Source organism: Indicator indicator, chromosome 29 (genome assembly GCF_027791375.1).
Source record: "Indicator indicator isolate 239-I01 chromosome 29, UM_Iind_1.1, whole genome shotgun sequence".
In the NCBI taxonomy this organism is placed as follows: domain Eukaryota; kingdom Metazoa; phylum Chordata; class Aves; order Piciformes; family Indicatoridae; genus Indicator; species Indicator indicator.
This window is the reverse complement of record NC_072038.1, coordinates 11728560-11741272: the sequence shown is the minus strand read 5'-3', so window position 1 is coordinate 11741272 and position 12713 is coordinate 11728560. Positions and strand designations below refer to the sequence as shown.

The 12713-nt window shown below is 45.0% G+C and overlaps 1 protein-coding gene across 1 annotated transcript in view; it reads left to right on the top strand.

The window, feature by feature from the left end:
• ANKFN1 (ankyrin repeat and fibronectin type III domain containing 1) overlaps positions 1–12144 on the top strand; it is a 58862-nt gene extending 46718 nt beyond the window's left edge. Inside the window, exons 14-18 of the mRNA XM_054393966.1 lie at positions 526–676; positions 2466–2634; positions 6171–6337; positions 9549–9768; positions 11354–12144. Of these exons, the coding sequence (XP_054249941.1) occupies positions 526–676; positions 2466–2634; positions 6171–6337; positions 9549–9768; positions 11354–12144 (1498 nt within the window). The remainder of the gene's footprint in view (positions 1–525; positions 677–2465; positions 2635–6170; positions 6338–9548; positions 9769–11353) is intronic.
• The last annotated feature ends 569 nt before the right edge of the window (positions 12145–12713 follow it).

Sequence of the window (12713 nt, the reverse complement as noted above, 5' to 3'; positions counted from 1 at the left end):
TGGCTGCTTGTCAAGGCTGAATACTGAGCAGGGTGAATTAAGGATTTGATCCAGAAAGATGATTCCCATATTTATCAGCTCTAGCATGGATATGTCTTGAGCAAACCAGGAAGTTCTTTGGCTCCAGTGAGTACAAGAGAGTCTGTCACAGAAATTAAACCTCCTGCTGGTTGTCACTGTTGCCATTTCCAATGCATGCTTTTGAGAATGCTGTGGCAGATAGGGAATGAAGTTATGTGAAAAAGGAAACCTGGAGTGAGGAAACCTTAGTGAAACATTTCAAAGGCAGTTGGACTTGCAGAGGTTTGCAAGGAATGCTCAGCCTGATGTGCATGTGCTAGAAAAATCAAACTTTGCAAAGCTTGGATTTTTTTTAACAACAAACAATCAAGACTGCACAAGGTTGGAATGTTTTGCTATATGAGGATTAAACTATCAACAGATCCCAAATGCACATACACTGAATTCCTGCTTGTGCACTGAACTTTTGTTATATTTCTAATTTTAACTTGACTCAACGTACAGAGATGAGTGGGAATGGATCCAAACACTTTCTGGCTCAGAATCTGTGGAAAGTATGGATCATACTTCAGACTGCCCTACTCAATTGTTCTTGTATGAGCTCCAGATGGCAGTGAAAGCTCTCCTTAAACAGATCAATCTACCTCTGCATCAGGTATTTTCCTTTGTGCTGTTTATCACCTTTCCTTTGTGCTGCTTATCACACAAAGCTACAAAGTGTGTGACTTGCAAGTAGGGATTAAATGGTACAGCTAGCAAGGCAAGAAAAGCTGAGAAGTTTTGTAGTCAATTATTCTAAATGTGGGTGAGGAACACCTTCAAAAGAAACAGCTCTTCCCCTGGATATTTGGGCATGTAAGCATGAAGGGACACATTTTCCATTAGCTCCTACTTTGGTGCTTGCTAGCCCATTTGTGCAGCTTCAGGTAGGGGTGCAAATAAGCACACAAATAGTAACTGTGAGCACCTTCACCCAGCTGGCAAAGGAAAATTGGTGGTTTTCCAGGGCAGCTGATAGTTCTTCTGGAGGTTAGAGGGAGGGTGTATGGAAGGTCTGCTGAAGACACAGCATTCTACTGTTGTTTTACACACAGAGAAACGTAGCACTTGTAAAACACATAGTTCCAGACCCCCAGATTGCAGAGGGTGAGGAGAGCTATCTGGCTTCTGCATTTACAATTAGGCACAAGCAATGCATATGTGAAGAAATAAAGCCAGGGAGGCTAATCTGTGATGTGAAAGAGCCACAAAAACATAAGCTAAGGACTTTGTTTCTTGTTTACATGAATTCCATTTTATTTTGGTCTACAAGGGTAAAGAGGGCTTCAAGCAGAAGTCAATCATCTTAATATTCACTTCAAAATCTGTTTGTGCAGCTAGAAAGATGTGGCCTTAAAATAAATTCATCTGATTTCACATCTCTTGATTTTTGAAAGGTTTAGGCTTTGCTTTTAAAAAGGAATCTATCAGTGCTGCACCTTCTAGCCTGGGAAGAGCCAAGTAAGACTCAAGCAAATCCCAAATGAAGACAGATGATGTGCTGCCTTGTGGCCAGTCCCTCCAACTCAATAGGGCTCTGTACAGCTTCTATGCTACTGTATTTTCTTGCAGGTTAAAGCTTTTGTGCATCTTTTTTTTTCTTTTTTTTTTTTTTTTAGCTAGGGATTCAAATATTTCCATCACTGTGCAGTAGGCTGCAGGCCTGCCAAGCATTTAGGCTCTTCCATTGTGCAGGAGAGAGACAGAAACATGACTCTGCAGTTAAAGACCCTTGTAAATGTTTTGATGACACAGGACCCAACTTTTATGTTAATGAATTGGATTTTTAATTCAGCAGAGTTGCATCTGCATTTTTTTATTGGCTTTGTGGTAAGCAGAGTCATGGACAGTGAGGCTGGTGCACACCCAGGGTACGAGGCAGAGCTGCACACAGCAGCTCCACAGCAGCCTCAGGCCAACTCCTGTGTGTGCCATTTTCTCTTGCTGCAGCACTTGTTAAACATTTCAGTGCTGTGTTGAGGGAGAGCTGCATACTTCTCTTAACCAACCCCAAATTGAATCTTAAAGGTTTTTAATTGAATCCATTTTCATGTTTTCACATAATTATGCAATCATAATCTTGAAAAGCACATGGCATGTGATCATTTTCTGCCTAATAAGAAACATAAATGTTGTTTTCGGGGGGGGACAAGTTGTGCCTGCCTGTGTTGTTTTAATGTGGAACATTGCAGCTTTAAATCTTTATTTTATGTAGTGACATGAATCCACATTTAGGGTCTTTCCCCACCCCCCCACCCCCCCAAATATTTATGTTTTATAAAAATTCCGAGCTTGATGTTGTGCAAATGTTCTTTAATGTTTTATACCATTGGGGGTGTTGTTTATGTAAGTGCCATGTTGTAATTCTCTCCCATTCCTTCCCCCCCGCGCGTGTCCCTCTACAGGCTAAGCACTTCCGTCTGTACACACAGGAGGTGTTGGAACTGGGTCACAATGTCTCCTTTCTTCTCCTGCTCCCTGCCTCAGACGACGTCTGCACTGCCCCAGGACAGAATAATCCTTACACCCCACACTCAGGATTTCTTAACCTCCCTCTTCAGATGTTTGAACTTGGTATAGTAGCTTGCTTCACCTAGAAATATTAACCCAGTCTCCTTATAATAAAATCACAAAGTTGTATCTGTTTTCCCCCCCTTGTCCCAGTGGAGAGTCAATAAATCACATGATGGCTTTGGCAACAGCCCTGCCTATAACTGTGTACAAGTTACAGAGGGAGCAGGGCAGTTAAAGCATAGACTGTGGCCATCATTAGTGAAATGCAAAGCGGAGAGCGAAGCCCACACTTGTTCAGTGTCCCTCAGCTCAGCTGGGAGATGATGTTCTTGCAAAACCAGAAGCAGAAAGCTGCACACAACACAGTGTGAAAGGGGATGCAAATAAAACCCACAACCCATCCCTCCCCATCTCTCTAAATTGTCACACTAATAATCAGCTGGTTTGTAGAGGAGAATGCCTGCAGCCCCTGACTGCTGATGGCCCTGCTCCAGGTCTGACTGCCTCGCAGCTTTGGCAAAGGGCTGAGTGGAGTTTTCTGCATGAGGGTCATCTTCTCCCTTCTGATTGCTGAAATCATGGAGGGGACTCAGTCTTATTGCCGTGGGGCAGGAAAAGCCTGTTGTGAAAAAAGCCAAAGCAGTGGACTTGGATCTGTTTCTTTAGGAACCACATCCTGTGCTGCCAGCAGATTCATCCCTCTTGTTCCACTGCATTGCTGAATGGCTAACCCTTCCCCAAAGCAGAGTTTTCCAGCTGTCTAACAGAAGGTATAAGATGCATTAGCTTCAAGGTCATCTAGTTTTCATTTCTTCTTCTTTGGTCCACAGAGAAAAGAAAGGTTCCCCATAAAAGCAGCTCATAAAGACTTAATAGTTTTTTAGAAAGAATATTGTAAGTACAGGGGATGCTGAGCCTTCCACATTTGTCTCCTCTGCTTCCCTCTGGCCTGTAAAATTGGATATCTTTCTTTCCTCTACCTTGGAGAAAAGGGAAAGATGTGAGCCAGAACTGATGGACTCAGTACACAAGGAGCCACTACAGAACAGGTCTCTGGTGGCAGCTGTGTCTTCAGTGATCTCTCAGGTGTTCACTTGCCAGCACTACCATCCCAGTCCCTCCATATCATTGCTCAGTGATGTTAGGGTCACTAAGGGAGGAGACCAATGGTTAGATGTTAATGGAGGCTCTTACCAAGACTACTTTCCTGCAGTCAGAATAGATCTATGACCTACCATCATCCAGCAACACATTTGGATCAGGCAGGAAAATCCAATGATGCTCATGTCACATCAGCCAGAGCACACAAAGTGGTGCCTGTGACAATCTGGGGAGGAAATGCTGCTCGTGGGAGGACAGATGATGGCTGAGCTGCCTTGACATTATGAGTGGCACAGACAGAAAGGACATGAGCTGGTGTGGGCTGCCAAGGAGAAGTTACCCCTTCAGAGGAGAACTAAGACAGCTGAACTAGGAGGGTTAGCTGAGTGCTTTGGGTGGTATGGCCATGGCTGTAGCACCCTAAAGCCAGGCTCACCACCTTCTTGACATGCAGCCCTGCAGCCTGCAGTTAGATCCTGTGCAGGGAGCACGTCACATCTCCCTCTGAGGGGTGGCTGCTGCCCACACTGTGACAGCCAAAGCATGAAGCATCTTCACCTCTGCTGAGGCTTTGCAGGCTATTAACTCTCACTGCATGGTCCACAGGCCAGGGGCAGGAGTCACCTCATGGGACACGGTTTGCATCCCATCAACAGCTGGGATGAAGTGCTGCAGAGGGACACCCGACAGAGCAACCTTCTCAAAAGGCATTCAGGGTGCAGACCTCTCTGTTCAGAGATGCTGTTGTAGTGGGAAAGTACTTGATGGGGGAGAAAACTGTATGGAAAGATGAATTTTCCTTCTGAGTATTTTTGGAAGCAAGCAATCATCTGGCCAAAGGCAGATGGCATGTCTACATGACTTATTATAGATGTACCCCTGATCTTCCATAAAGTGACTGTGATTCACATCTCAAATATTAGAAGCTTCCATTCCCCATTAACTGGTGGCTACCAACTATATAATTGCATAACCACAAAAGACTATGTTGAAGCAACATTTGTTAAAGTAACATTAAAGGGTCTGACTTAAAAACCACAAAGGGCAGAAACTTCAGCACTGGAGCTGAAACCACGGCTGTAATTCACTCAAGAGTCCACCACATATGGCATATATACTGCAAGACCACACACTGTTCAGGCCAGATCCCTGCAGTATCTTGGCATCACTTGGAAGGCAGCAGGCAGAATTCTTTCCCTCAGTCTGTTTGGTGGGGTTTCTATCTTCAGATGAAGCCTTTATTGCTTTGCTAGTGAGGTTTCTGTAAGTGGATTTCTGAGCCGGAGAAATCCTCCTCAGTTGTTGCTATCTTGTTGTTTTTACGGGATGAGTGGACACATGGTACAGGGGTTTATTTCTTATTTAATATTTATGATAAGAAGAATGCATGCAATTTGTACATGAAACACCCTGGAAAACCCCATGCCACAGCCCAGAAAAGCTGGCAGCAGTAAGCCAGCTGACACTCACTGCTGGATCATAGTTACTTGCATTTCTGGAGGCACTGATGCATGGGGAAGTACTGCTGAAAGCTTGTCCTCCTCAGCAAGTTTTGGGATGTCTAGAGACATCCCAAAGAGAGAAGTTTTGCCTGAGCAGGTTCTGGAATGATGGAGTTGTAAGAGGCCAGATAAATGAACATTTGTGAGGCTCCATGGCACCAAGGCTCTTCTCCCTCTGCTAGTTACCTCTGCTCCAGGTAGGTCAGACAGACCTGGCCCACTCCAAAGTCAAATTGTACAAAGCCAAGAGGTCATGTTGGAAGAAGCCAGGTTGGATGAGGCCTTGAGCAACCTAATCTAGTAGGAGGTGTCCCTGGCCATGGCAGAGGGTTGGAGCTGAATGATCTTTAAAGTCCCTTCCAACCCAAACCATTCGGTTATTCTAAGTCTGAACTTTCTGTGTTCCCCTTCTGCATGACAGTTCAGAAGATGATGTGTGAGAACACCTCTAAGAGATTTAATTGCTTCCCCCAAACTGTGATACCACTGAAACGCTTTTCCTGCTGAGTCCTTCAGGACTGCAGTTCCTGATTTCAGCTGGCCTAGCCCAAGAGAGAGTTATCAGCCTTGGAAACGATGCTTGCTTCTGAAACACTCAATTAACAAAAAAAATAACAGATGAGGTTCATTTTCCAGTCTTGTCACTATTGTCTTGATAAAAGAAGTGATGAGCTATAAAAGCCTCAGAAACAGCCTTTCTGATTAAAGCTGTCAAGGGCAGGACAGCCTCTGGAGTTGCATGCTAAGGACCTCCTTATCCCTACACTTAGAGATGAATTAGCAATGACCCCTTGGAAATGGGTGCAGAGCAAAGGCAGCGCCAACGAGCAGAGAACCACAGCCTCTGTTATTTACACCTAGCTTCAAGTAACCCATCCAGAGAGAGTCAGCAATTAAACTTTAGTGCAATTTGTGTTCTGAAAGCTGAGGATTTCGTATTTCATACATAGCTGGAATCTAACAAGGTCTCCTTTGCACTTGGTCGTTTCACAGTTCATTTTTGCTGTTACAAGGAAAAATTTCTAAGCCTGTATTGCCGCCTCTCTGCTGTCATAGAGCTGGACTCTCTGAAAACCCAGCAGTCCCTGAGGGAAGCAATTTCAGACAGTGAAGTCGCTGCAGCCAAACAAAGACACCAGCAAGTTATGGACTACACACAGGTAATAGTCTGTTCCTGGCTATTCCAAGGAGATTTTAAGGTGGCTTTCTTTAAAAAAAAAAAATAGGCACAGGGCTGTAATTCGCAATCTAAATGGAGAATTATTCACAGACATCATAAAAGGAGCAGTTGTATCAAAAGTGCAATTCTGGTTTGATGAAATCCAAGCCCAGAACACGATTTCCTTGGTTGTTGCTTTTATACAAGGGGTTTTATGGGTGAAATCAAATGACAGCTACACTAGGCTGTTATAAAGCAACGTGTCAGTCTGCTTGTAAAACCCACCCCCAGCCAGCGTGGGCTAAGCCACTGCCACGCTTGGCCCTTCCTCTGCCTGAGAGCTTTGCTCTCTGTCAGCTGAGGACATTTTTCACCAGGATAAATTGCCAATTAAAACACACACAAAAAAAAAAAAAAAAAAAAAAAAAGGGGGAATTCCCACTCAGTTGTGGGGACAATCTTCAGCAGCAGTTCCACAGTGACACAAGCAGCTCTGTGTTGAAGGTGGCAAAGCAACCCCAAAAAGCATCTGTGAGTCTGTCCAGCACCCTGCAGCGATGCTGCTTCAGTCCCCCAGATGTTGTCATGCTTGTCTACCTGGTTTGCTCTCTCCCTCTCACAATGATTTTCCTTTACTGCTCCCAGCTCAGGGATCTTGCTCTGCACCCTGCTGAGCAGCACAGCAGGGCCTGTCCTTTGCAAACTGTTTTGACCACAGGTTATTTATAGATGAAACTCATGACCTTTTCAGGCTGCATCCATGAACATGGGTGATCTGTCTTTCTGCAAGGGAGGTGCAGATGACTTTATAGCTCGATATTCCTAATATTCAAGCCACCTTTGGTTGGAATAGAGGCCAAGACAACCACTTATCCCATTGATAACATGTTTGGCCTTCCAAAATTATGAACAAGATGATAATGTTCTGTTCTTTGCTCTGACTTCAGATCCCCTTTGCCTTGTCCACTTTGGAGCTTCTGGCAACCTGCAGCAGGGCAGAGAGGAATGTTCCATTGTACTTTCACTGCTCAATCATCTTCTCATCTTCCCATTCTCACAGGCAGAAAATCCAGCTTTTTTTTCCCAGTCTGCAGAAGAATTGGGAACATTTTTCTCCTTCCCATCAAAACTGAGCCTATGTATATTAATGCTCCCTCATGGCACAGGCAGCTCTGTGTTCCTCTGCTCCCAAAGTGTCTGAGTCACATATGTACACTGGGAAAAGAGGGGAGAATGTTTGAAACTTCAGTGTTTTGTGCTGAATTATTGTGACAGTGTATTGGCCTTGTCAGGTTTCCTCTGGAATGAAAACCAGCTGCATTCCACCTATTGGCAAAAAGATCTCAGCCCACCGCATACAGCAGCCTTCAGGGGTGACCACGAAACCGCAAGAGCAGTTGTGTGATCCTAGATCTAAGACAGTGTTGAAGTCACTACACAAACCAAACATTGTAAAGAGCAAGGCAGTCTGTAGAAGTGTGGTTTTGAAAAGGCAACTGAAAAGTAAAAAAAAAAAAAAGTAAAAAAAAACCCCAACCCAAAACAACCCTAACCAGCAGATAAGGGACCCGGTGAGTATGGCAAGAAAAGAAACCTACAGCCACTGGAGCTAAACCTGAAGTTAAGCTCTGCTTTATATAGCACAATGCTTCAAACGTTCCTACACTGTAAAAAGAAGTACAGGGCATTAAAATGCTTGGTCCCTTGTCCCAGGAGACACTGCAGGATGGCAGCAGGAGGGAAGCCACCAGGTTGGTGTTTTAACTGCACGCTGGGTGGTTGTAGTCTGGGGTTGAGCGAGGATCACAGAAAGGAAAGATCTCCACACTCAAATAGGTGAGATGTTTGCTAACTGGCATTTTCCTCATGGAGCTGCACTGAAGTCTTGCAATGATGTAGGATTATGAATTAATCCCTGAATCATTTGCTATTCTTATCAGTGTATATTCTTAGCTCAAATTAACTCAGTGGCAAGGCTTGCACTGACATCATTGGAGTGGGGATTTCACCTTTACATAAAAATGGCCATACTAGGTCAAAACAAAGATCCATCTATCCAGCTATCCTGCCTCCACCATGGCTCATCAGGAGCTGGCCTAGCTAAATTGGCATCTACAGTATCCCTTGGCAATAAATGTCACATTTTGAAGGCACGTTTTGTGAAGCAGCATCTCCAGCATGGAGTTTGTGCTGGAGAACTCATCGGAGAACTCACCAGCCTGCAGCCTGCTTCCATCTGATCCCTCCGTTACTTCCCAGCTTGATAAGACTCTGATAACACTAAGTGCCCCTCACTTCTGCCTGTCCATTTACCCACCCAGGGCTCTCATTCTGCCTTGCTGCAGGATGCAGCTGGTGTAACCGCAAAACAGTTTCCTTTAAACACTGCAACACTGACATGAAGGTCGCTCCTTTAAGCGCAGAGTCTTCTGCCGGAAGAGAAGTACAGGGAAAGTTCTAGAAGGGACACTGCAACAGAAAGATACCACACTCACAGCTACTGCCCTTTGCTGGCTGCAGCAACATTTGCTCAGTCATCAGAGATCTTGAACTGCTTGGAGATGGCAAAAGTGTTCCATTATCAAAAGACTCTCAAGTATCATCAGTATTTAAAGCTATCTGCTGCTATGGATTCAGGCACTTGACTCTTGCTGCCACTGACAGGCACAGGGTAGAACTCTCAGCCTAGCTTTATAATCTTAAAATGTGTGCAGACCACAGTGATGCTAAGAGAGAAATCTGCAGTTTGGCTCCTAGCTGTACTTCAGCCCTCCATGTATGCCTCTTCTTCCACGTGTGTGTGTATGGTCTTAACTCTGTTAATAACCAGGTTTGCCCAAAGGACTCTGCTTTTGAACAGAATCCTGGGTTTGTGAGGATGCTCAGGAAGTCTGCCTTGCATCGCAGTATAGAACAAAAACAGCTTTCAAGTGTGCTGCAAAACTCACCAAGAGACAATTTTCATTTTCTTTCCATGTGAGAGTTTAGGCGTGGATTCACCCCTCCAAACCAGAGGTTATTAATTAAGGTACCTAAGTGCCTCAAGCAGCCTCTGCAGCGGTGGAGAACAAGCACCCAACCAAAGACAGTTCAGATGACCTGAGTCTGAAGTGTCCCATGAGGACATCTGCCTGCAGTGACTTGGGTTCTTAAAGAAAGTACACCCTTCAGTGAGGACTGACCTGTACTTGTCACCATTTTTGTCTCCACAGCAAATTGATGAGATCTGGAAGGAGATGAGATGGATCACAGAAGCACTGCAGTATGCACGATACAAGCAGCCAGCAGCTGGCCTGCCCATTAAGAAGCTTGTGGACCTCTCAGAAGAACACCCTCAGAAGAAGATCAGCTCAACCTCTTCACATCTTGATTGTCTTCCTTCACCTCCCCCTTCACCTGAAGCCAGAATCCAGAGGAGAAAAGCTGTGAGTGGTAAGAGAGTTTTGCTCTGTTCACCAAGTGAAGTCTTTGAGCTCACCTTTAATTATAGCAATTCTTGTATATCTTTTTAGAAAAGCAGGGATATTTTTTCCCCTGCAGAGGTACTTCAACAATCAGTTTAACAATCATTTGCCACTCAGTGTCCTGAGATCCTTCTACAATCATTTCTCATTTCCAGCTACTCACAATAATCACTCATCACCAACCAGCTTTGTCACCTCGCTGTTGCAGAGCATTTAATGAACAGGTTGGAAGGGACAAGTGCTCTCAGTGACTCCTCCATGGTGGCTGGAATGAGTCAAATCCATCCACAGTGAAAGCTGACTGCTGCACTTGCTGTCTACACCAACAAACTGCTATTGATGGAGGGAGTTCATCTCAGTCACAGCTTCATTGCTGCACAACCTGTAGTAAAGAACCTTGGCAAAAGCTCTTCAGGAATCTAAGGGCAAAAGCTATTGATTCTTTCCCATCACTCATGTCTCTATCTGTTCTTCACCACACTTTCCAATCATTTTTCCCAGATTCTGAGTCAGATTTTTCCATAGTCTCCATTTGTCACCTCCTGTTACTCTGCTGTCACAGCCATTTTCTAGCCACATTGGAGGAATTCTTTTTTCTGCTCCTCTTGCTTTGCCAGCAGGCCACTGTGATTTACCAGTCACTTTCACACAGTTCAGTGCTCTCAGTGCTTCAGACAAGCACTTTAAAGCACAGCGTCATACAAATAAGTACCAACCTCATTGATCATTATTGCTTCTTTGAGCAGCTGGGAAAGTAAACTTTGGAAAGAAATGGATGACATCAAATAAAGATGAAGCCAATTAAACAGTAGCCCCTAATTTGCTAACAGAATAAGGAAGATGTAAACCATCATTCTGCTGAGCTGTCTTTAAGCAATGAGTAAATGAAGCAGTAGAAACAAAAGCAACAGATGCTGCATTAAACAACTGCCATGGCCATTTGGGTTGGAATCATTTGGGTTTTATCAAAATGGCAGTTTCATACAGTCAATGAAAATGAATAAATCTGCCCTGATTAGATTAAACAAAAAGAAAACCTAACCCTGCCCATGGTGGGGAGATTGGGATTGATGACCTCTGAGGTCCCTTCCAACCTGAGCCATTCTAGGATTCTATGATTCTTTCAGAACTTAGTTAAAATTCAAATTCTTCCCTGTACTTCATAAAATAAGTGATTCCTTTTTGGTTTTCCCAGTTCTTCCATCCCTGCTCTAATACATTTGTAAATCCTCCCTGACTGTTGTCTCTGCTGTCACCTTTGGCTCACAGACAATTCCACAGAGGAAACACACACACACACATAGGCAGAACTGTAGAGTTCATTCTCAAGTAAAAAATAATAATTAAATGATGATGATGATGATGATGATGATGAGGATGAGGATGAGGATGAGGATGAGGAGGATGATGAGGATGATGAGGAGGATGATGATAAGGATGGGAATAATAATAATGAGGAGGAGGATGATAATAATAACAGGAACACAGACATGTTCATTCATCAGTTTCTTTCCTGTGCCTCTCTTCATAGTGTTCATCATTGCTCTTTGCAGATTCCCAGCCCTGCTCAGATGAAGAAGGCTGCTCTGAAGTGTTCCTTCCTACCGACAGTGACTATGACTCCAGTGATGCACTAAGCCCCAGAGAACTCGACCTGATCTACTCCTCCTCCCATGACATCAGCCAGCAGGCTGGCAGTGGCCTGGGTGGCAGTGCTCCTGATGTTCTCCAAGTCCACGACATGAAGCCTTGCCTGACGCTGAAAGAAGGGTCAGAGTGCAGCACCTTTGACACCAACCCCGAGTGTTGCACGGAGTCCATGAGCAACCTAACCCTGGCAGGGCTGACATCCAGAAGCACAGACAAGTCCTCCAGCTCCAAGCAGCCACTGAGCTTTTTGGGGAGAAAAAAGCTGGGGAAACATCAACACTACAACTACTTCAGCCGGCAGCACCGCTGGCTGCGTGTGCACAGCGAGACGCAGGCTGGCTCCCTGTCCGAGGGGATCTACACCCAGCACCTCATCAGATCCTCAGATCTGTCTCCAGAACCTACCTCTCATGAGCAGTTAAAGATTCCCCTCGATGGGTCTCGGAGCACTTTCTTACCTCATGCATCCAGCCTTCCAGAAGATGGGAAAGGCAAGTACGAGGAAGCAAGGCAGGACGTCCATAGGACACACGTGGAGCCCTGCAAAACGTTTCTGGATGAAGAGGGCAAGTCCTGGGCCATGAGCACACAGTCTGTGGAAGACAGGGATGTGCACAGTACTATGCAACAGAGAACAGGTCCAGATGACCCGGCAGGGTCTGCTCTCTCAGAAGTCTTCAGCAGCACTCTTTAACACCAGGCTTTGGCTGTGGCTCCACGACTCAACAGGGAGCACTGTGCACACAGGGCTGTGCTTTCAGAACCACTGCTAAAGCTCCAGCTCCTGAAATGGCAACTCCTGCCACTCAAGGGATCCTAATCTTTAGTCTTCTTCCCCAGATTTCTGCTCTTACAGGGGTATGTCATGATGCAAGCTTTGTTACTGGCATCTGCAGTTTGGCAGTGGAGTCACCGCAGTCACCACCTAACAGAACAATTCTGTGCCTGCAAATCTGCTCACCAGGGTTTGCAGTTCTCTTGATGTCCACATTGCTCTGAGCATGCACAGTTTGAAGCATGAGTGGTTCTGCCTGCAAGCTAGCAGAAACTGCACCATCCTTCCTGTCCTCACCTTCGGACTGTATCCTAAACTTCTATTGACCTGTTTTGCACCATTTACTAGAATGTTTTCCATTTCTCAGCCTTCTTAAATGGATTTTGGGATGCATAGAAGTGAAGCTCTAACTGGTCTAGTGACACAGTTAACCCAGAGGTTCCAGCCACTTGGAGAGAGATGAAACTTCTTTCAAGACCTAGAAACTG